General features: G+C 44.8%; 1 protein-coding gene across 1 annotated transcript in view; it reads right to left on the reverse strand.

Annotated features, from left to right (window-relative positions):
- Window positions 1-585: 585 nt before the first annotated feature.
- Window positions 586-24,225, reverse strand: part of VIT (vitrin) — a 123,237-nt gene continuing 99,597 nt past the window's right edge. Inside the window, exons 10-13 of the mRNA XM_060169097.1 lie at window positions 16,931-17,034; window positions 12,745-12,971; window positions 5,843-6,356; window positions 586-2,360 (exon numbers count right to left, since the gene is read on the reverse strand). Of these exons, the coding sequence (XP_060025080.1) occupies window positions 2,182-2,360; window positions 5,843-6,356; window positions 12,745-12,971; window positions 16,931-17,034 (1,024 nt within the window). The 3' untranslated portion in view covers window positions 586-2,181. The remainder of the gene's footprint in view (window positions 2,361-5,842; window positions 6,357-12,744; window positions 12,972-16,930; window positions 17,035-24,225) is intronic.

The raw sequence follows: 24,225 nt of genomic DNA on the forward strand, positions 1-24,225 counted from the left end.
CCCCACGTGTTTCAGGCCTGGAGTCGGGATGGGTCTGCTCCTAGCTCCCTTGAATCTGGCCTCGGCCCTCCAGCCCTATCACTGCTGTCCTCTCCCAACCTCCTAGTCACCTCTGTCCTCCGCTGAGCATCCATGAGCTTGGCTCACTGCTTCTCTCTCCATCCTGACTCCTGTCACCATCTCTGGCGACTTGAACATCCACACGGACAATTCTGACCACACCGTAGCCTCTGAGGACCTCAAGCTCGGAGCACTTCACCTCTGATGGTCCACGCAGCAGGTACTCAAATACGTGTTGACAACATGTCGACAATGGGCACGTTTGAAGAGGTTTCATTTATCTTCAAAATTATGATACCTGTAACTAGGGTGACCATATAATTTATTTTCCAAACTGGGACAATGAATGAAAGAGAACACCAAAATAATTAAAATTATGTTATTTTTGGAAGTATTTACTTATTGATGACAAATTGGTTTTTATATTAAGGACCCTGTAAAATAATTATATTCCAAAACTATTTTCCAAAATAAAATTTTTCTTCAAAAAATTGACTGGTGTACATTGAAGCGACATTGAAAAAACTTTATATCAATTATCTGCACATTCAAAATCATAGGCAGAATAATTGATCCTAGTACTTATGTTCTTTAATTAGTTTCCTAGCTAAATCTGTCACTAATAATGTGTCACTGGTATCTTTATGAAGAATTTCCTTTTCGAAGCTAGTTTTCGTATTTTGAAGGTTTTGAACAAATCTGTTTGCAATTGCTTTCGAAATAAAATCTATCGTTAATAAATTTGAAATTGCTGACACCTTTCTCTGTAGACCACAACATTTTTAATTGACAATAACTCCTCAGGTATTGAGAATTGGTAAGTTCTATGCAAATTCTGCTAAATGCATGCTATTTTCAATTCAGAATTTCTTATGTAAATATTTTGTCCCAAGTATTGACACAGGTACTGTCTTTTGGCCTCCATTCAGAGTAGCATTCTCCAGCACATATTTTTACAGGATATAACTTGTCAAGTTAGTCATCTCTATTTAGGATTCTTCTGAATGTTTCCCTATGGTGTATGTAATTTCACATCCTAATAAATGAGTCCTTGGTAGAAGCCAGAAGTAAAAAAAAGTGGAGTTCAACCAAACCCATGCCAGCTTATTTTAATGCAACTAGTAATAACAGTATCTAGTTAACAAATGAAATATGCAAGACAAATGCTAAACTAAATGGGACTCAACAACAACAGGCATAAACAGGGGCTCTCCCAGGAAACAGCTCTAACACTGGCCCCTCCGAGGCAGCTCAGTAGTTCTCAATCCTGGCAGCATATCATCAGTACCACCTGCCAATGCTCAGACTCCCTTCCCAGAGACTCAGCTTTCACTGGATTAGCGTGGGCCTGGGAACAAGCATTGTACTCTCAAGTGATTCTAATGTGCAGCTCGGGCTGAGAGTGGCTGCACCAGCCTGATGCACCACTTTTAAAGCCAGGTCAGTGTGGTCCTCCAGGGCCATTCCCCAACTGCTCCATATACTGCAGGAACACCGTGATTCTGATAACAGAGAACAGGGAGGTAAATCAGGCGCTGCCGTGCTGCTGTTACCTTGTCTCTGCACCCCCGTGGGTGCGCTGTCACCTTGGGCCAGGAGAGAGTGCACGGCAGGTGCTCTGGGGCATGAGTAGAGCAGAGAGGTGGCCCTGCCACAAACCCTGTGAACACTACCCATGACACGGTCAGCGTGATTGCATGAAATCCTGTCAAACATGTAATTAAGCATCTCCTATATTGTCATGACAAAAATGAAACTTGTGGAGAGTTACAGAATTCTAATGGGAAATTAAAATGTTACAAATCTCACAAAAGCTCTAGTTAAGCCTTCGTAAGTGCTGTGTTCTATTCTCAATTTTTATTTTGAAAACAATTCTCAAAATGTAAAATCCCCAGCATTCCCAAAACGATGTATTATTTTGGCTCATTCTACAAATTTATGATCACCTTTCTAACTCTGTGTTTCGAAGTATGAAACACCACACTGGCAAAGAAAAATAACAACATGTGGTTTCCAAGCCCTAAGTGCCTTGCTGCCCCACGTGTGTCCCATAAAGCATTGGGGGTTGTCCGAGAGTCCGTCGGGAAAGCGGCATCTGCTGGTGCTTTGCCTGCTCTGAATTTAGTTCCGGGGCTGTGAGTTGAACTCTGTACAAATGTTCTGGATGACCTTGGGAACCACTTTGTAGAGGTGGTCGAACTCGTCCACAAAGAAGGCGTGGTCCCTGGCAGGGTGAGTGGCGATGACTTCCAGCTCGTCCTGTGCAGCCCATGCCACGCCTATGGCATAGGTGATCACTCCTGTGGGGACAAAGGGTAGATGAAGCAAATGTCCCCAAGGGAAAGTACTGAAATGAATCCTTGCCTTCCTGCTGCTCTGTTGGCCATTGTGCTTGAAGGCAACCGAGTCCAAAATCAGAAATGTGCCCAAGGCATGAACATCTGCTGTATGCCAGCAGCAATGAAGTTGGTATAGTTGCTATCTCATAGGAGTTTACAATCTTTTGGAGAGAAAAAGCAGGAAAATGGAGTATATGCATGATAAGAATTTCATGTCCAGGAGCAGCATGGGGATGACATTTGGACAAGTGAAACTTTGGTGCCATGCAGATTGTACCACATGGCACACACTTGCTCTGTGTTTAGAGGCGCACAAAATTCAGTCTTACATTCATCAAAAGTCGGTTCGAGATCTTTTAAATGAAAATGAAACTATGGGTAGTCAAATCCATTTCACCTGCCTTCACTAATCAAGGTCGTTTTAAGACTTGCATGTCCTCCAAGTGGCACGTAGCCTAAACAGTAAGATGTTTGTCCAAGTTGTACTCCAGAAACTTGGAGTCAGCTGTGAGCTGACCTTAGCGTCAGCTGCGTCTAGCTCAGCTGAGCTGGTTAAGACAGGATAGGACCACTGACCCTCCAACGGGGCATGCGCGAGTGCCCGCTTGGTGACCTTTAGAACAAGCGCAGAGGCCTGTAGCTTGGTTACGCCTGCGCAGAGCAACACTTCCACACCTTTTTCTAATCACACTCCCCACGCCTCAGACCGCCCGGCTCCTTTACTTGTTATAAATACCCCGAGCTCTTTGCCCTTGGGGCGGTAGATTTGAGGCTGGTTCTCCTGTCTGCCTTGCGAATAAACTCTCTCTACTGCAAACCTAGACAAAAAAACGGTGGCATTGAATTACTTTAGGCTTGAGGGTGACTTTATAAGCCATAGGCTCCAACCTCATTCCCGGTGCAGGAACCCTGCTTGCACAAGGACCTGGAGAGCTGTGACCCAGCATCTGCTCCATCACCACAGAAAAGTAAGTGTTTACCGATAAGGAAGTGGCGGGCAGTGTTGACTGATGCAGGAGGTCATGGAAGATGAAAGGGAAAAGCGCTCTTTGGATTCAGAAGAAACAGAAACAAGATACTGGTAGCCTTTGAAGGGAGCAGCGGCAGAGGAGTAGATGCCAAAGAAACCAAGTGAATTGCTGTGAGTTGAGAGTGAAAAAGAAATAAAGATGTGGGGCAGCACATATAGCTGATTCTTTCCAGAAATGTGGCTATAAAGAGGAGGCAGGTGGTAACTGGAGCTAGAACATGGGGTCAAAGAATTATTTCCCTCTTTAGGAAGAGAGGGACTTGAGCTGGTCTAGATGCAAATGGGAACGAGTATAGTAGGATTAAAGGGTTTGGACTGTAACATGGAGCAGGGAGGAGAGGAATTCGGAGGGCAGGGATCTGTTCTCAGTGGGGAAACAGACTGCCTGCTGTGTGGTTCTTGCCTGGTGAGCCGGAGCTTGACCTATTCCCACATCCCCTCCAGGCTGGCCAGGGTGGGGTTAGCAAGATGGCCATGAGACAGAGGGCAGAGCCTGGGTGAGGGTTTCCGGCCAGGCTCCTCTCCCCCGCCAGCCACTCACAGGGCCCACATCGCTCTCTCCAGCATCTTCCGGGTGCCCTGTCCTGCTGACCGGAGAGCCATCCACACCTCACGTGGTTCTGGTCTAAGCTGGCCTTTTTTTTTTGGCCGTGCCACGCGGCATGAGGGATCTTGGTTCCCAGACCAGGGATCCAACCCGTGCCCCCTGCAGTGTAAGCTCGGAGTCCTAACCACTGGGCTGTCAGGGAAGTCCCTAAGCTGTTCTTCTGTTGTGGCTCGTTGAGCTGAAGTTAAGCTGCCCGTTCCTTCTCTTACCTCTCCAGTGTCTTTCCTCTGAACACGGTCCACATTGGGAAAAGGCAGCGTTGGGCTTTAGGCCCCTGCCAAGTGGCTGCAGAATGGGGCTTAGACTGACTAAGCCCTCGTTTCTGCTCAAAGATGGAAGGACTGCCCCGCAGTAAAGACAGCATAAGCAGTACTAGAGATTTCTACTGGCAACCCAGCCTCGGCTTGGACACTCCCAAGTGTTGGCTTGGACACTCCCACAGTGCTCATTGCTTCCATGTCACTTGCATCTATTGGTCCTTGTTCTTTAAAGCTGCCCAGAACATAACAGCCCTGATAGTGCCCAGGACATCTCCCTTGATCTTCACTTCTCCTGATGAGTAGGCTGAGGCTACCCTCTGGGTGAGGTGCAGAGGAGGGGCATCTAGGAAAATGAGTGAGTGGAGCTGAACATGAGTGGGACCAGACGTTTGGAAAAAGCAGGAGAGCCCTGGGCTTGTCGAGAGCTGCCCCACCTGCGTCCTCCCACTCACTTTGGAACTTTGGGCAGGTTGCTTCTGAGCCGTAAACCATCTTCCCTCTGCTGACATGAGCCCAAGGAGCCCTGTGAAGGCTGGCATGCGGGCCACCTGCCATCCCACCATTATGAGTGCTCCGCACAGGGCAAATCACTGGGCAGACCGTCTGAACTTGGTGTCTGGTTACTTTGGTTTCCAGAAGCCAGAACTGCTGGTTCCTAAAGGCTTGTTTATTTTTACACCCCTCCTTGTTTCAAGCAGGATTAAAAGCAGCTTTAAAGAATATGGAAAATCGTGCATCTGAACCAAGTTTAATGTAGGCAGACAAGAAAACTACCCCCACAATGAGTGAGTCTGTTCACTAGTACTTATCTACAGGTTTTTGGTTCACTGACCACTCAGTTTACTTCTGTTATCATTACTATTATTACTATCACTTGGGGTTTTCTCCAGGTTGTTTGTATTTTCCTGGTATTTTATGGCTCTTTCAAAACTGGTTATACATAGATTCTGTCAAAAAGCATCAAATATGACCGATTTTCTAAATATTTGCAAAAATAGTTTGCTCACTTTTCATGGTTGTAAACTTTCTGTTGCCCTCTTCCAAATTTTCATATGGAAATATCTCTTTAAATATTTTGAATGAAAATTTCTTTGAGGTCTCCCCCAAACCTCCAATATCTGGTTAGCAGTTGCTTACAAAAGTAGCACTCTTCTTTTAAAACATCCATTTTCTTCAAATTTCTAACACAATTTTGTGGTCTTCAATGGAGATGAAAGCCATGAGTCAAATTCCTCTTCAATGTGTCACATGTTGGTGTGCCCTGCCTCAGTGTGGGACCTTAACGTCGGCAGTCACCCACAGGCCGTGGTTTGCCGTGACACTGTGGAAGCCACCGTGGTGGCCCCTGCCTGACCCTTCTCTGCTGCCCAGTGGGGCCTGCAGTGTTGAACTACACGCCTAACACTCTCCCTGCAGTTCTGAACAGTTTATTAGGTGATAGGCAAAACCAGTGCATAGACAGACAGTCCCTTCTTTGTCCCACTGGTCCACCAAGCCCCAGAGCGATGCTCAGCCCCAGACTGGTCAGCAAGACCAGCTCACTCACCCTCGTGATGGGCGACCATGGCCGGTATTCGGACATCGTCATAGGACCTCCCGTCAGTGATGAGGATCATTAATTTCCTCTTGTTGGGCTTGGACTTCTTGAAGAGCTGTTCCAGGGCGTAGTTGATGGCAGCCCCCGTGCTGGTCCCACCACTCCAATACCCCACTCTCTTGATGGCGTTGAGGACGTCAGGCTTGGTGCTGTATACGTCAAACCCAAACTCCAGCCGCTGCTCGTAGGTGTACTGCACGGCCCCGATCCGCGTGTCCGTGTCGGAAATCTCAAACTCTTTGCTGAGGTTGGCCACAAACTGGAGAACCGTGCGGAAGTTGCCCGTCCCTACGCTGCTGGAGCCGTCGATGATGAAGCCAATGTCGGCCGAGTTTAAGCAGGTCTTGCTGCAGGCCAGTCGGTCGGTGTCACAGACCCGCTTCACCAGGGGCTGCACCGTCTTGTGGAGGCTGAACCAGTTCTGCACACTGAGCGAGTAGAAGCCGTTGGTTCTGCACACAGCCTGAAAGACAGGGGGAGGCCACCCGCCAGGTCAGGGGCCTGGCCACGCCCCCTCGCCACGCCTCCTGACGCCGGGGCCGGGGAAGAAGCTGGCAGATGCTTGTTTTCTGCGTCAGGCCTCCTAATGCGCTCTCTCCATCTCGGTTCACCCAGTCAGGCGCTCACCGGGGCAGAGACCCGTCAAGTTATCCCTGGACTCACTCCCACGCCCTCAGCCAGGTCTCTGCTTTTGTGGAGAGCCATCAGTCAAGCAAATCCACAGGGAGAGGGGAATCACTGGTTTCAGCTTCATATTTATGCCTCCTCAGGCCCCTCTGTTCATTTGTACTGGCAGCCAGCCATGAAGTTGGCATTGGTGGGCATCAACCCAGGAGAGATTAAAGAAAGCTTTTGTTGTGCTTGGGAAAACAAAAGGCACGCATGAGACATAGCTAAAGAATTGTTTCCAGAGCAGCCCTGCATCCAGCAGGAAGGGAGTTCCACACGTGTCAGGCACCACGCTAGATGTTCTTAGATTATCTCACTAACCCCCCAACTTAACCCTACAGGGTGGAATTATAACCCCCTTGTCATGAAGAAACAAACTGAGGACCAGCTGTTAAGTGACATCCCTTGAATCCTTGAGGCCGGAACACAAATCTGTCTGCTCGTAGAACCCAAGCTCTGTCCTCTGGACAACCCTGCCTCCAGGCAACTTAATATTTACTTGTGCCCAAGTTTGTTCCAGAAAAAAACTCAAGGCACCTGCAAATAAACATTGAGCAAGCTGGTTGGTGTGTTCCTGGAAGTGACTGTTTCCCCCTTGCCGCTGCCTCTCTGGGGGACGGGGTGGGTGTGCGTGGGTCACAGAGAGAATCACAGACCTGATGGCTACAATCGAAGGTGTATAATTAAAACATTATTTTAAGACAAGAAATGACTTTAAAATGTCCTAGGAAATATACTTTAATTGGTTTGTAAAAACCTAATGGGGTTCATAAAACTTTCCATGGCTTAGGTGGCATATGAGATGGGTGTTGAGGCTGAGCTGAGTTGTAGCCAACGGATGGAGAGGAGGGATTCCCCACCAGGCAGCCTGAGTAAGTCACAGCAGGATGCCAGGTGGCTGGAGCTAGGAAGATGCGCTGGGAAGCTGGGTTAGGACCACACTCCAGAAGACCTTGGGAATAATAGGGAATAATGAAGGATTTGAAGCAAGGACCCCACAGGACTGGAAAAACTCTTCATAAACATGAGCTTCATTGTGAAATCTAAACTGGAGGGAGAAATAATAGATGTAAAGTAGTAGCTTGAACTGGAGAGGTGGCATTGGGCATGGGAAAGAGTGGACCGATGTGAGATACGTGACATGGGAGCTGACAGGGTGTCCTGGGGTGACTCTGGTTGTCTGAGACAGCTGTGGGGCCTGTATGTACAGTCCGGAGGAGGAAAGAATTTGGGTGGGAAAGATGATGCACTTGGCATTTTGCACGTAACGTTTAAGGCTCTTGGGGACATCGGGTGGAGACTAGTCAATCAGCTGGAAACAAATGGCTGTTGAGCTCCAGAGAGACCAGGGAGGGAGACATATGAGTGTGTCATTGCCTATGAGCAAAGGCTGAAGCTGTGGCCCTGGGAGAGGTTCTGGAGGGAGAAAACCTAGTGAGAGCAGAGGAGAGGGCAAAGAACTGAGCCCTGGGGAAGTCTACACTTAGGATACAAGACGGAAAAGAGGGCTTCCCTGGAGGCGCAGTGGTTGAGAGTCCGCCTGCCGATGCAGGGGACAAGGGTTCGTGCCCTGGTCCGGGAGGATCCCACATGCCGCGGAGCGGCTGGGCCCGTGAGCCATGGCCGCTGGGCCTGCACGTCCGGAGCCTGTGCTCCTCAACGGGAGAGGCCACAGCAGTGAGAGGCCCGCATACCGCAAAAAAAAAAAAAAAAAAAAAAAAGACGGAAAAGAGGAGAGAGCAAATGAAGTAAGAGCCACACCGTGTCCTAGAGGTTAAGGGAGATGAGAATTTCAAGGACAATGAAGTGCAGGATTCGTGCAGGGAGCTGAGCCCTAGTATATCTGGAGACACAGAACACTAAAGCTTGCGGGCATCCCCCCACCCCTCCCTCCTATCCTCTTCCTTTCCTTTTTTTTTTTTAATCATCTTTAATTTCTTTCATCAGTGTCTTATAGTTTTCTGCATAGAGGTCTTTTGTCTCTCTAGGTAGGTTTATTCCTAGGTATTTTATTCTTTTTGTTGCAGTGGTAAATGGGAGTGTTTCCTTAATTTCTCTTTCAGATTTTTCACCATTTGTGTATAGGAATGCAAGAGATTTCTGTGCATTAATTTTGTATCCTGCAACTTTAACAAATTCATTGATTAGCTCTAGTAGTTTTCTGGTGGCATTTTTAGGATTCTCTATATATAGTATCGTGTCATCTGCAAACAGTGACTGTTTTACTTCTTCTTTTCCAATTTATATTCCTTTTATTTCTTTTTCTTCTCTAATTGCCATGGCTAGGACTTCCAAAACTATGTTGAATAATAGTGGTGAGAGTGGGCAACCTTGTCTTGTTCCTGCTCTTAGAGGAAATGCTTTCAGTTTTCACCATTGAGAATGATGTTTGCTGTGGGTTTGTTGTAGATGGCCTTTATTATGTTGAGGTAGGTTCCCTCTAGGCCCACTTTCTGGAGAGTTTTTATCATAAATTGGTGTTGGATTTTGTCAAAAGCTTATTCTGCATCTATTGAGATGATCATATGGTTTTTATTCTTCAATTTGTTAATATGGTGTATCGCATTGATTGATGTGCGTATACTGAAGAATCCTTGCATCCCTGGGATAAATCCCACTTGATCATGGTGTATGATCCTTTTAATGTGTTGTTGGATTCTGTTTGTTAGTATTTTGTTGAGGATTTTTGCATCTATATTCATCAGTGATGTTGGTCTGTAATTTTCTTTTTTTGTAGTATCTTTGTCTGGTTTTGGTATCAGGGTGATGGTGACCTCATAGAATGAGTTTGGGAGTGTTCCTTCCTCTGCAATTTTTTGGAAGAGTTTGAGAAGGATGGGTGTTAGCTCTTCTCTAAATGTTTTACAGAATTCACCTGTGAGGCCATCTGGTCCTGGACTTCTGTTTGTTGGAAGATTTTTTTTTTTTTTTTTTTTTTGCCGTGTGCAGCCCTCTCACTGTTGTGGCTTCTCCCGTTGCGGAGCACAGGCTCTGGACACACAGGCTCAGTGGCCATGGCTCATGGACCTAGCCGCTCCGCAGCATGTGGGATCTTCCCGGACTGGGGCACGAACCCTTGTCCCCTGCATCGGCAGGCGGACTCTCAACCACTGCGCCACCAGGGAAGCCCTGTTGGAAGATTTTTAATCACAGTTTCAATTTCATTACTTGTGATTGGTCTGTTTATATTTTCCATTTCTTCGTGGTTCAGTCTTGGAAGGTTATATCTTTCTAAGAATTTGTCCGTTTCTTCCAGGTTGTCCATTTTATTGGCATAGAGTTACTTGTAGTAGTCTCTTAGGATGCTTTGTATTTCTGCAGTGTCTGTTGTAACTTCTCCTTTTTCATTTCTAATTTTATTGATTTGAGTCCTCTCCCTCTTTTTCTTGATGAGTCTGGCTAATGGTTTATCAGTTTTATCTTCTCAAAGAACCAGCCTTTAATTTTATTGAACTTTGCTATTGTTTTCTTTGTTTCTATTTCATTTATTTCTGCTCTGATCTTTATGATTTCTTTTCTTCTGCTAACTTTGGGTTTTGTTTGTTCTTCTTTTTCTAGTTCCTTTGGGTGTAACGTTAGATTGTTTATTTCAGATTTTTCTTGTTGCTTGAGGTGAGATTGAATTGTTCTAAACTTCCCTCTTAGAACTGCTTTTGCTGCGTCCCATAGGTTTTGGGTCATCGTGTTTTCATTGTCATTTGTCTCCAGGTATTTTTTGATTTCCTCTTTGATTTCTTCAGTGATCTCTTGGTTATTTAGTAGCATATTGTTTAGCCTCCATGTATTTGTGTGTTTTACGTTTTTTCGCCTGTAATTCATTTCTAATCTCATAGCATTGTGGTCAGAAAAGATGCTTGATATGATTTCAGTTTTCTTAAATTTACTGAGGTTTGATTTGTGACCCAAGATGTGATCTATCTTGGAGAATGTTCCATGCGCACTTGAGAACAAAGTGTAATCTGCTGTTTTTGGATGGAATGTCCTATAAATATCAGTTAAATCTATCTGGTCTATTGTGTCATTTAAAGCTTCTGTTTCCTTATTTATTTTCATTTTGGATGATCTGTCCATTGGTGTAAGTGAGGTGTTAAAGTCCCCCACTATTATTGTGTTACTGTCGATTCCCTCTTTTATAGCTGTTAGCAGTTGCCTTATGTATTGAGGTGCTCCTGTGTTGGGTGCATATATATTTATAATTGTTATATCTTCTTCTTGGATTGATCCCTTGAACATTATGTAGAGTCCTTCCTTGTCTCTTGTAACATTCTTTATTTTAAAGTCTATTTTATCTGATATGAGTATTGCTACTCCAGCTTTCTTTTGATTTCCATTTGCATGGAATATCTTTCACCATCCCCTCACTTTCAGTCTGCATGTGTCCCTATGTCTGAAGTGGGTCTCTTATAGACAGCATATATATGGGTCTTGTTTTTGTATCCATTCAGCGAGCCTGTGTCTTTTGGTTGGAGCCTTTAATCCATTCACGTTTAAAGTAATTATCGATATGTATGTTCCTGTGACCATTTTCTTCATTCTTTTGGGTTTGTTTTTGTAGGTCCTTTTCTTCTCTTGTGTTTCCCACTTAGAGAAGTTCCTTTAGCATTTGTTGAGGAACTGGTCTGGTGGTGCTGAATTCTCTTAGCTTTTGCTTGTCTGTAAAGGTTTTGATTTCTCAGTTGAATCTGTATGAGATCCTTGCTGGGTAGAGTATTCTTGGTTGTAGATTCTTCCCTTTCATCACTTTAGGTATATCATGCCACTCCCTTCTGGCTTGTAGAGTTTCTGCTGAGAAATCAGCTGTTAACCTTATGGGAGTTCCCTTGTATGTTATTTGTCGTTTTTCCCTTGCTGATTTCAATAATTTTTCTTTGTCTTTAATTTTTGCCAATTTGATTACTATGCGTCTTGGCATGTTTCTCCTTGTGTTTATCCTGTATGGGTCTCGCTGCACTTCCTGGACTTGGGTGGCTATTTCCTTTCCCATGTTAGGGAAGTTTTTGACTATAATCCCTTCAAATATTTTCTCGGGTCCTGTCTCTCTCTCTTCTCCTTCTGGGACCCCTATAATGCAAATGTTGTTGTGTTTAATGTTGTCCCAGAAGTCTCTTAGGCTGTCTTCAGTTCCTTTCATTCTTTTTTCTTTATTCTGTTCTGCAGCAGTGAATTCCACCATTCTGTCTTCCAGGTCACTTATCCGTTCTTCTGCCTCAGTTATTCCGCTATTGATTCCTTCTAGTGTAGTTTACATTTCATTTATTGTAGTGTTCATCTCTGTTTGTTTGTTCTTTAATTCTTCTAGGTCTTTGTTAAACATTTCTTGCATCTTCTCGATCTTTGCCTCCATTTATTTTCTGAGGGAGGTCCTGGATCATCTTCACTATCATTATTCTGAATTCTTTTTCTGGAAGGTTGCCTATCTCCCCTTCATTTAGTTGTTTTTCTGGGGTTTTATCTTGTTCCTTCATCTGGTACATAGCCCTCTGCCTTTTCATCGTCTGTCTTTCTGTGAATGTGGTTTTTGTTCCACAGGTTCCAGGATTGTAGTTCTTCTTGCTTCTGCTGTCTGCCCTCTCTCTTCCTTTCCTTTTTAAACCTGGGGTCCTGTCTTTGGAGGAAGGTTTATGTGGGGTCCCACTGTACAAAATATACAAAAAATGGGCTGCTTTGGGGGGATGGGTGTGAGGGCCTGGATCCCCATCTGTTCTGCTCCCATCTCCTGCCAGGCATTTCCACAGAACTGAGGGGCAGCTGAGTTTGAAATCCTGATCTCCCTGACTTGATTCAATACCTTTTTCTTGTTTATCAGATTAGTTAACTTGCAGTGCATGTGTGCCCATGTGCATGCTCGTGTGAAGGCTTGTGGGCTGCCCAGTTGAGGTCCCCTGGGACTATAGGGGGAGCTCAGGGGAGTCTTTACTGTGAGACCTTGGGGACCCTGCTCCTCCCAAGGTGCTGATGCTGGGACTCAGTTCATCAGGTACATGGTGGTGGTCGTGGGGTGGGGGGTTGCTTTGAGAGGATAACTGCAGGTTCCAGACTTACTAGTCTCTCACTGGAGGCCCTCCTACCTAGAAGTGAGCTTAACACCCATTTGAAGGAAAAAGAGACACAGCCTGGATGGCTGTTACAGCTTTGCAAAGTGCAGGGAATTCTTACGTTGGGTGGGTCTCCCACTTACATACCTTGTTTGCAAAGTTGGGCTCTAGCACGTACTGCTTCTCATTTTCAGAGGCACCTTCCATGGTGATGAAGAAAATGTTGATTCCTGACTCTCTTGCAAACCTTGATGCCTCTTCCACCTTGTCCGTGGGCCAGCCGTCCACCATCACCACGGCCACGTTGGGAGCACTGCCTCTGTTTCCATTAGATTTGGAAAAGAAGTTCTGAGTCACAAAGGAGATGGCCCGGCCTGGGAGAAAAAGAAAACTCGTGCTTGGAATGATCGTGGAACTGATCATAGCAGCATAAAAAGATGCAGAAAAATACTCATTCCCTCCCTTGTTGGCTCGTTTTTTTTTTTAATCACATTAATTAGTTTTAGGTGTACAGTTCAGTGGTATTAAATGCACTCACAACGTCGTGGAACCATCACCACTAGCCGTTTCCCTCCCGTTTCATTTTAAGCCTTTAACTTCTAATTTTCTTTCTTTCTTTTTTTTTTTTTTTTCACAGTTTTACACCATTTGCGGCAAGCTGAATGGACCTAGAGATTATCATACCAAGTGAAGTAAGTTAGACAAAGACAAATATTATATATCACACGTGGAATCTAAAAAATAATACAAATGAATCTATATACAAAACAGAAACAGATTCACAGACATAGAAAACAAACTTATGGTTACCAAAGAGGAAAGGGAATCGGGGGAGGGATAAATTAAGAGTATGGGATTAACAGATGCTAATTATTATTAATAAAATAGATAACAAGGATTTACTGTAAAACACGGGGAACAATATTCAATATCTTGTAATAACCTATAATGGAAAGTAATCTGAAAAAAATATATAACTGAATCACTTCGCTGTACACCTGAAACTAACTTAATATTGTAAATCAACTGTACTTCAATTTTAAAAATTAAATTCAAAAAATAAAAGTTTTAAAGACCAGCAAACAGATGAGAAAAACTTTCATAGGAACGAAAGTGTCCGTTCTTTGCCTGGGTGCTGGAACCAACCTCACTAAGCCCCTGTGCCGTTTCCCAGAGTGTGGGGTGGGGGGAGCTGAAGTGACGGGAGCCTCTCCTTGGGCTACGGTGGCTCGGGGTGAGCCCGGTGCTCCAGCAGCCGCTGGGTGGGAAAGGCTATATTCTGGGTTCAGTGGAATCTTGTGTCTAGTTCCACCAGGGGCATAGGTCTGGCTGGCTCGGGACGCGCTGCACCCACTAAGAACTAAGGTGTTCTAGCCTGGCTATGCCGCCTACTGGCCATGTGGCCTGGGTGGGTCACTGGGGGCCTCTGGGCCTAGGTTTCCATGACGACAACCTGCCTCAGCTGAGAGCAACAGTTGAGAGGGATAGCACAGCCTCCCAGCATGGCTTTCTCAAGCATATACTTCACACTGTCTAGGGTCTCCTGAAATTTTTTGGAATCAAGGAGGGTGATCAACTGTCCCAGTTTTCCAGGACTTTGCCAGTTTTAGCACTGGAAGCCCCATATGCCCCTGGGCAAACTGGGATGACTGGTCACCCTAGAGTCAGCACAGCTGCATATAATAAGGTAGGGCTCTTAACCTGGGCTCTGTGAACCCCTGGGGCACTGGGGGTGAGTACCCACAAATCCCCTGAATTTATACACAGTATTTTGTGTATATAAATATTTATTTGGGTACCAGGGCCATAGCTTTCAAAGGGGTCCCCAATCAAAATAAAAGTTAAGAGCTACCTTCTTAAGACATTAGGGTTAATGACATTACACTCAATGCTTCTTTGGTTTTGGCCAGCATCCTGGCTCCACTGGCTAGTATAATCTTACCTGACAAATGAAAGGATCAAATGGTTACATACTCAGTTGCTAGAGAAATGTCTCGGAGAACCCATGTGAGCTGGCTGCATAAAACACAGTTGCTAAGGGAAACATTGGCTGCTGAGAACTGCTTTCACAGCTGGGGCTGATCTCCCTCAAGGCCCAAGGCACCCAGCAGTCCCCCCTAGTTTAACGTTAACTGCCTGTAGACAGAGCACAGGGAGCCATCAGAAGATCACCTTGACCCCACCAATCTTAAATTTGGAGGTCATGGTCAATTTGTGCTCAATACATATTCCATCCACCTTCCAGCATGTCTTGAAAGCAGAGGCTGGAAATCTGAAAACTACATTGAGACTTCCTTGCAGCTAGTTCTGGATTTGTTTTAGTTTCATGAAATGATGCGCACACATGAGATTTGATTCTGCTGTTTCTGCTGACAAGTCTGTAGAGTGTTTGACTTCTCCAGGGAAGTGTTAGCAGAGGCGCCTATGTTTGGTCACCAGCTTCCTTGGTGTTGAGAACGTAGGGTGCAGAGCATTCACTTTGTGGCTGTGAATGGAGCAGGCAAGGCATGGTTTTGTAGCTGGCAGCTTAGCAGAAACTTCCTGATCATGGTGGCTTCCTGGCTGAAGCAGATTCCTAAGGAGGCGGTGGTGGCAGAATTGAGAAAGCAATTTCCTGATCTTGGAAGAGGTACAGCTCCTTAGAGGTCCTGGTTCTGCAAGAAGCCTTGGGAAGCCATCTCCGAAAGCTCAGCCTAGAGTCCATTTCTTCAGTAATTCTCAAAACCATTTAATACCCTGAAATAAATCCCTTTCTGCTTAAACCAGCTGGAATGGGTTCAGTTCTCTAAACCCAAACCCAGATCAATACAGGGCAGAGATAGAACATGTTACCCACTGAAAGAATGATTTTATGCTGATTTTATTAATCCCATCAAAGAAACAGAATGTCTTCTGAAGTTTTAAAGTTTTTATTTTTTAAACAATTCTTTTAAAAATTTTATTTATTTTTGGCTGTGTTGGGTCTTCGTTGCTGCTCGGGAGCTTTCTCTAGTTGCGGTGAGCGGGGGCTACTCTTCGTTGCAGTGCGCGGGCTTCTCATTGCGGTGGCTTCTCTTGTTGCAGAACACAGGCTCTAGGTGCTCGGGCTTCAGTAGTTGTAGCACGCAGGCTCAGCAGTTGTGGCTCGAGGGCTCTAGAGCACAGGCTCAGTAGTTGTGGCACACGGGCTCAGCTGCTCCACGGCATGTGGGATCTTCCCGGACCAGGGCTCGAACCCGTGTCCCCTGCATCGGCAGGCGGATTCTTAACCACTGCACCACCAGGGAAGCCCCTGAAGTTTTAAAGTTTTACTGCATGATACATTACTGGAATTTCACTGATATAAGTATTAAACTGAAAAATCAGACATCAATTCTATCATGCTCCTGATGAGGTAATACTGGTTTGGTGTCTTGGATAGCAGTGACTTGGCCAGTGTTTATTTAGACTTATTCAGAGATCAAAGGCTCTTCATTTGCCAGATGCTAATACACTGGTCTACAGAGACAAACACTGAGGTGGAGAGGGAAATAATTAATCAGGTTTACTGTAATTTTGTAGATGATCCTTCAAAGATAGTTCTATTCCCTGTGCGCGTTCCATGTCAAGCAACTGTGGCTCACTTCTCCACTTCCCTGGATTGCGATGGTACAGACAGGTTCCCCAAGAAGTGGACAGCCTTCCCAGTGCCCCCAAAACCAGACTACCATTTATAAATTAGTACACTGGCATGGGCTCATTGGTGGCCTTTGAGCTTGGTTCGTGTGAAACTGTTTCCTAAGGCCTGGTCACCTCTGGGGAACTGATAAAATGGAGTTTCTGGACCTGCCCCATTGAGGACTAGATCTTGACCTTGGAATTCCGGTACCCCACTGCCACCCCACCCCATCACCACCACCAAGGATCAGATAGAGACTCAGCTTGAAACAAAGACCATGTCTCTTGTTGCACAGTTATTACTATAACAGGAGCTGATTAGAAAAACACTCTCAAGGGGCACTGTGGAGCTTCCTGAATGGAACTGGTTACAAATTTTACTTATTTTTATAAAAAAAAAGTTTTCACAAAATATAATGAAAAATAGCTGATGACTCGGAGAACAGTTGGGATAGTCATGATTGCAGTTCTACTTGTCCTGAAGAAAGCTGCCATCTGAGGAACCCGGCGTGCTAGAACTCTCCAGCATGTATGTGGTAATGATTTTTGCCCCCGAATCCATGATAATACTTGAGGAAAGATACAGATATTATGTGAGTCATTTCTTGAAGGATTATTTTGATTTTTTCCTTTTTCTATCTAGCATGAAAAGAAAGAGAACCATGGTAGCAAGAAGATTGACATCCGGATCACATACCTACATTAGAAAGCCCTCCTCTCTGGGTAATTTTCTCTATGGCTGTCTTCACATCCCGGGAGTTCATGTGAGTCTTGAGATTAAACTGGGTAACAGGGTTGTCTCTGAAGATTCAGAACAAGAAATAAAAATTAGCTGGAAAGTTATTACACTTTGAGGAAAGCAGAAATCAGAGCTGATTGTTTTAGATATGAACAGAATGGAAGCTGCTTCAAAGCCTTAAGCTGGTGTTTATAAAATGCCCCACTGTGGACAGAAGTAATGGGAGGACTGGGTCCTCCACAGTGTGTGTAGAGAAGATTGGGCTGTTTCGGGGCTCCGAAGGTGTGGGTTCTAGTTTTGACTATGCTGTTTCCTAGCTGTGTGACCTTGAGAAGTCATCTAACTTCTCTGGGCCTCAGTTTCCTCATCTAGATAAAAATAAAGGTCATAACGTTTATGTTGTTAAAGATCAGGACTGTTGTCAAGTGGGATTTTGCAAATGTCAGGATGTCCCCAGGCTGCCCCAGACCCTCCTTTCCAGGAAGAGAGTCTCAGCTGATAGCCACCCCCGGGTTACCCCAGCACTGGAACTGCATCTTAACAGCCGTGTCAAGGAGAAGACATCCCTTCATCTTTCTCACTCTGTGGCTCCTGTGACTGGGTGAGAATATTCAAATCTTACCCGGAAGGTCAACATCTATTTTGTTGAAGGCTGAAAAAGGTTAGCTGGAGAGGAGTTGGAGTGAATTAAGTGGAGAAACAGAATGAGAACCCTTCTCTAGAGCAGAGTCTCCTTGGTTAACAGGCTTGGGAGCAGCTGAGCAGGGGGTGTGGAATACCTTTCATGACCAGGTGGAAGGTGTGTCAGGAGGGACGAGGGCTCCGTGGGGTGGACGTGTGTGGTCACACTCAGGATGAAGTGGGGATGCACAGTGGAATCACATCTCTCGAAGCACTGACACTCAGCCACTGGCAGCGCTTCGTGCAGGTGTGACCTCTAGGGTCACACGGAGCCCCAAACACCAGAAGAGCCTGCACTTGCTCCAGTGCTCTGATGCTGCTGTCTTGAAATGCTTAATACTTTTTGAAAATGTGGAACTGCAAATTATGTAGCTGGTCCTGGCTGCAGATTACTAAGTCTTCAAGGAGAGGGAGAAGGAGACCTTTAAAAGCAAGTCTTTCCATAAACACCTGGAGTAGATCCAGGAAGAAGCAGGTTTCGGCAGTTTCAGGTGGGAATTCCCAGGCCCTACAGTGGATTCTCTGCCAGTCCTTTGGGGAACCTGGCAGTGCAGTCACCAGGAAGCCAGTTCCCCAGGACTTGAGAGGAGATATCCTCTGCCTCCCTCCCCTCCCCTGCTCCGACCCTATTATCCGACCCTCCTAGCTATCACAAGGTAATCTATGTCGGAGGAGAGTTCGGAAAGAGGCTGGAAGGATGCCCCTCTGTCCTCCATCTCATTAGTGAATATGAGGGACACAGGCTGGTTCTTGGGCAAAACCAAAGCAAACTGCCCAGAAGTCCACTTCTCTAAGCGAGAGGTGATGTGAAACCGGGAGGACCAATTACCTTCAGCGAAGACAAGGAAAGTTTAAGACAAGCTCGACTAGGGTGGGTGTTGGGGAAAAATCCAACCAGATGAAAAGCCCCCAGGTGAAAACTAAGTTCTAGTTCAGGATTAAACACAAACGAACAACAACAATAAAGCAAAGTGCAGAACAGAGAAATGTGGGCATTCTGGCTGAGCTCGACCTCACCATCAAGCCACATGCGAAGGCTGCGAACCGAACCGAGGCTGCTTTAACACACCCCACTGCTCAGGGCCCAGGGAGGGGGAATCACAGCGAAGGAACTCTAGTACTTTCAAGGTTAGTCTTCTTTCCCTTGGGGCTCCAGGGCTTTCCGGTTTCTATTCTCACAGATCAATTTCAGTAACTGCTGTACTTGCCTCCTGGCCATCTAGGCTCAAAACCTGGACCCCATCTTTACTTGCTCAGTCATAGGACCCGTGGGACCTGTCAGGCACGTCTCCTAAGTTCCTCTGTCTGGAGCACTTGCTTTTATCCCCTCCTCTGTGTTTCTGTGCAACCCTCTGAGTTCAGGCTCCCTTACTTCTTGCTGGTTCTATTATGAGTCTCTATGTCAGTCTCTGCAGTGCTGGGTATATGCCTGTCTGCTAGAGAACCCTTCCTCATGTTCAGCTCTAACTGTAAAACTTGGCTCAAAATCATCCGAGACTCCTATTGTTAAACTTCATATTTTGGCTTTCAAAGCCCATCCGTAACTTGATTCCAGCCTAGCAGGCGCATACCGTTCTCTCTCTCACTCTCACCTATAGTCTACTTAGAATGAGCTACTCACTATTTCCTGGTTTTCTAGCCCTGTGCCTTTGCTCATCGGTTCCCTCATCTGGGAAACCCCAATTGTGCCCACCCTCCAAGCTCCAGCTACCTGACTCCCTGGGCCCCAGCCCCAGCTGACAACCTCTGTGCCTGACTGCTTCCTCTAGCTGACAACACCTCTCACAGTATGTGGTACCTGCAGGCACTCCATTAACAGTATTAAAGAGACATGCATTTCTTCTTTCCTCTTCTGTGCATTTCTACCTCTCAATGCTGATGTTCCCGGCAGTGCTATCTCCCTCATGCATCCCTTCTTAATTTATGCACAACCCTGGGGGATCTCATCAACTCCAGCCACCTGGGGTTCACCGACCATTCATATGCCAACAGCTGTTTCGTGCACACTGGTCAGTCCTCTCTCTTGAACCTCAGAATAAATAAAAGGCTTCCATACATCTGGAATAATTCCATACACCTGTGGTCCCTGGGTGTGGTCCACAGGCTCCTTGGCTTTGATATTTCCAAAACTGAAGTCAATTATCTTCCATATCTGCTCCATCACCACCCACATCCCTTCTGTAGTCCCTCTTCTGACTCATCAAGTCATCCCAGCAATATGCATTCCTGTCACACCAACCTCTTAAATATTTCTTGTGTCTCTCTCATCCTTTCCATCCTCAAGTTTGGACTATGATCTTCTCTTTCCTGAACTATGGCTATAGCTTCCTACCTGGTCTTCCTGCACCACAGTGGCCTCTGCAGAGGATGTTTTATCCAACAGGTGCTAAGTGCCTATCAGAGGTGGATTAACTTGGATCCTAATGATACTTCTTCCAAGGGGCCTAATTTTGTGTTTGTAATTTTGTGTTCTTTTTCTTAAAAGAGCCCCCAAGCTACATAAGCTTCAGAGTCCCCAAAGTCTGGATCTACCCTGGGTAACCAAGGAATATGAACTTTTCAGGGACTGGAAAAAAAAATGAATGAGTTAAAACAACAAAAGTATTATTAGCTATAAAATAGAAAATTGAGAAATTGATATTGACAATAACAACTACGTAATCGTCTACCAAACATAATGTTATATATGCCCCATTAACTGGAAAATTTTTAACTCTACTTACATTTGAAAATGATTTTGAGGCTAGATTTTCTCACTTTGAAAGATTTCCTGAGTGTGTCTGACGATTGTGAAGAAATCATAGCTGGTCGTAAATTAAGCGTTGCTCATAGACAAATAATTTCAAAAGCAAAAATATAAAATTTTCTTTCAAAAGTGTTTACGGAAAAAGTATTTAAATGTGGAAGCTAGTCACCTAGTCACATGCATAGTGTTCCCCTGCTCATGAGGCTGTTTGAATGTCTATCACTTTGTAGAGTGATTGATCACCTCTTTCCCATACTACATGTACTGTCAAGTCTTGTTATCTGCAATAGTTATGTTTTATAAAGTTGCTGCAAACATCAAATTAGCAAGTTCTGAGCCACTGCTCCTAGGGAAAATATGGGCTTATGTTCCTGTGGGCCTCTGGTCACATTTTCATCAATAGATCAGTATATAAACTTGTTTTATGTATGTTTCTGTTTCAAGGTACCCAATTTAATACATAAGTTTCTTACAAATAATTATATGCAAATTTTCCATATAATGAAATACTGAGAAGGGTTTAACATTTTCTTGACCCTGGGTAGTGCTACTGTAAATTTTTCGGCCTTCAGTCTCACAGTGCTATCCACTGTGCTTAAAAAAAAAAATCAGTCATCATTTCATGAATTCCTAACTTCAGCCACTTTTCCATCGCTTCATCATGCACTATAGATATTAGGTACTTTAGCACTTTCTGGAGCAGATCAAATCTGTTGATCACACACAGATCAACAAATTTCCTCTTTTTTTTTGCTGAATATACCAAATCATCAATTCATTATTACTGAACTCATGACCAACGGCACAATAAGTTGCCTGAAGGAATTTTGTCTAACACTTGCAGTTTCTCCATAAGCACATCCCAGCCTTCTTGTGCTTAGAACACTAGATCGCACTTCAACACTACACTTGGGGCCATTAAAAATAGTGAAATCACCAATGAGTAGCAGAAAAATGAGGTGCTAAATAGACTGTGAAAAGGACACTTGTTTATAGTAACAAGCTGAAACTAGAAGGCAGAGCATCGCCTTGTTGAACCTCAGCTGGGAATGTTGTATATTTCATACCCTCTCTGTGCATGTCCACACAACAACTGTGAAAGTGCCCTAAGTATTGATTTTGGAGATACAAGTACATTTTAGGGAGTCGGTGAATTTGTAGATATGGGGTCTGTAAATCATGAAGATTGACTGTAACCTACTTGTGAACAGGTGCTATGTCCCAGTGTTTCCTATCCCTGGTGCTTAGCATACAGCGGGTAATAGAGAATTATGGAAAGGAAGGAAGGAAGGAAGGGAGGGAAGGAGGAAGCTCAGATGTCCTCTCCTCTCTTAGATCATCCCGGGTAGAACTGAACACTCCCCTCTGAGCTCCACACTCCACTCTCTTCCCCTATTACATCATAGCGGTAGATGAATCTATCTTCAGAAGCAGACAGATGAGCTATTCATATACCCAATGAATAGACGCTTTTCATTTTATTTAATGTTATTTCTCTTAAAAATATCGCCTCCCTTACTAGCTGGTGAAGTCCCAAAGAACAGAATCTCTATCACAGTTATTTATTTTTAGTGAATTGAAAGGTTGGATCAGAGGACCTCTGAAACGCTTTCCAGTTGCTAAAATTACGATTAGGAGTAAAGCCGCAGAGCTCACCCACCAAGGGACTTACAGGCAAATGTAATCAGACCACTTAGATGAATTTTGCATTAGTATCCCCTGCAAATGGCATAGCGCTTAGACCGTGGTAAACACTCAATAAATCTTTGTTAAAATGTAATGTAATTAAATTATAGGAATGAATGGTAAGTCTTTAACCTACAGACTGTGGCAGCTCTCAGTACCGGAGCACACGGGTGTATGTGTCCTTCTTTAGGATATATGGGCTGGTGGCCTTTTATTTAAAAGGCACCAGGCTAGGGGTAGGGATTTTTTTTTAATAAAAGGAGAACACTTTTATTTAAAAAAATCCCTACCCCTAGCCTGGTGCCTTTTCAGAGATGAAGATTATTTTAAAAGTTCAAAGAGATGTGCCACTATATTTTAATGTAAGCAACATTTTAATTTGTAATTTTATTAGAAGATCTCATTAAAGGAAAACACATTTTTTCCCTCAGTGATATCAAAGATTTCCTTTGAAACTAAGAGAAGAAAATAAAGATTTACAGCTCAAGGAGAAAATACCAAATTGTTCTATGTTTGGAAAAAGAGCTAAGACTAATGAAGAGAAATGATAGGGAGCCAGCATTTGACTATGCGTAGAAAGGGATAATTCATGCAACAGGAAAGGACTATCCTGCAAGTGTGTGAGAAGAAAGAACGCCTGTTAGAGATGGGCACAGGTGATTCCTAGGAAGGCTGGGGCCTGGGGGCAGGGAACTGGACAGAACATCAGTGTCTCCAGGCCTCCCTGATGACACGTCTCACCTGAGCCACCCTGTTAAACTACACAGGTTACCAGGTCTCCTCCCAGCAGAAACTCAATTCAGTAGGTCTGGGCTGGGGATAGGGATTTTTTAAAATAAGGGATCCAGATGGATCCCATCCTTGGGACAGCTTGGGAAGCCCTGGATTTTAGAGGACTTCTGAGGCCCTTTCAGTCCTGAGGTTCCCATTTGGTTAAAGTCCCAGAGTCTATTGGTTTACCCCATAATGCTTTGAGTCACATAGAGTGAGCCTCTCAAATGAATTTTTATGCCAGTAGAGACACATTAACTAACCATATTCCCTATAACAAGAACCTTTTGAAACTGTTTCCTACAACAAGGCATCATCACCTTAAGGTTACAATAAAATAACATGACTATCCTTAGCCTTTTAATTAATGCTAAAGTGTGATGATTTATGGACTTAGTCATTGAGGTGAACCATGCCTGTTAACTCAGGAGGATGTTCTAGGGTGACCCTGGTTGCCTGAGGACATGCTGCTGGCTGCAGGTCAGGTGGCAGACTTGTCCCTTGAGGGTATTACCCACTCGGAGTGAAAATGATTCTGCCCCTCCCTACAAAGGACTGAGCATGGGGCCCAGGCCGACCTGCTGAGGGAATTAGCACAACTAGCCCCTTTTGAAAGGACACTGGCCTTTCTCACATTTCCTAGGATCAGAGACGTGGAACAGAGTCTTATAATCAAATTTTGTTTTTAGAGGAGTAGGGTTTTTTTTTTTTGGTAATTAGCAACAATAATTCCACCCCTCCACCAAAAAATAGAAAATTAATCTGCAAGCGTCTTCCTGCTGGAGGAAATGTGGATGAGTAATCTGATCTAAGAATTACTCTGGAGCCAGGGGGCTGTTTGGCTTGCTCTCTGTTACCACGTCGCTGGGCTGTGTAAGTCCAGGGACACGGAATGTCTTGGCAACAGACACAGTGTTTGGTGCTTCCCACATTTAGCCGTTTCGCCCGGTCACCTGGGGATTTTGTTAAAATGTGGATTCTTTTTTTTTTTTTTAATTTATTTTTGGCTGCCTTGGGTCTTCCTTGCTGTGCATGGGTTTTCTCTAGTGGCGAGCGGGGACTACTCTTCATTGTGGTGCATGGGCTTCTCACTGTGGTGGCTTCTCTTGTTGTGGAGCACGGGCTCTAGGTGCATGGGCTTCAGTAGCTGCAGCATGCAGGTTCAGGAGTTGTGGCTTGCAGGCTCTAGAGCTCAGGCTCAGTAGTTGTGGTACATGGGCTTAATTGCTCCACAGCATGTGGTATCTTCCCAGACCAGGGATCAAACCTGTGTCCCCTGCACTGGCAGGCAGATTCTTAACCACTGTGCCACAAGTGAAGTCCCTAAAATGTAGATTCTAATTCTTCAGGTTGGGTGTGAGGTCCGAGG

The sequence above is a fragment of the Lagenorhynchus albirostris genome, chromosome 13, assembly GCF_949774975.1.
Source record: "Lagenorhynchus albirostris chromosome 13, mLagAlb1.1, whole genome shotgun sequence".
NCBI classification, from domain to species: Eukaryota; Metazoa; Chordata; class Mammalia; order Artiodactyla; family Delphinidae; genus Lagenorhynchus; species Lagenorhynchus albirostris.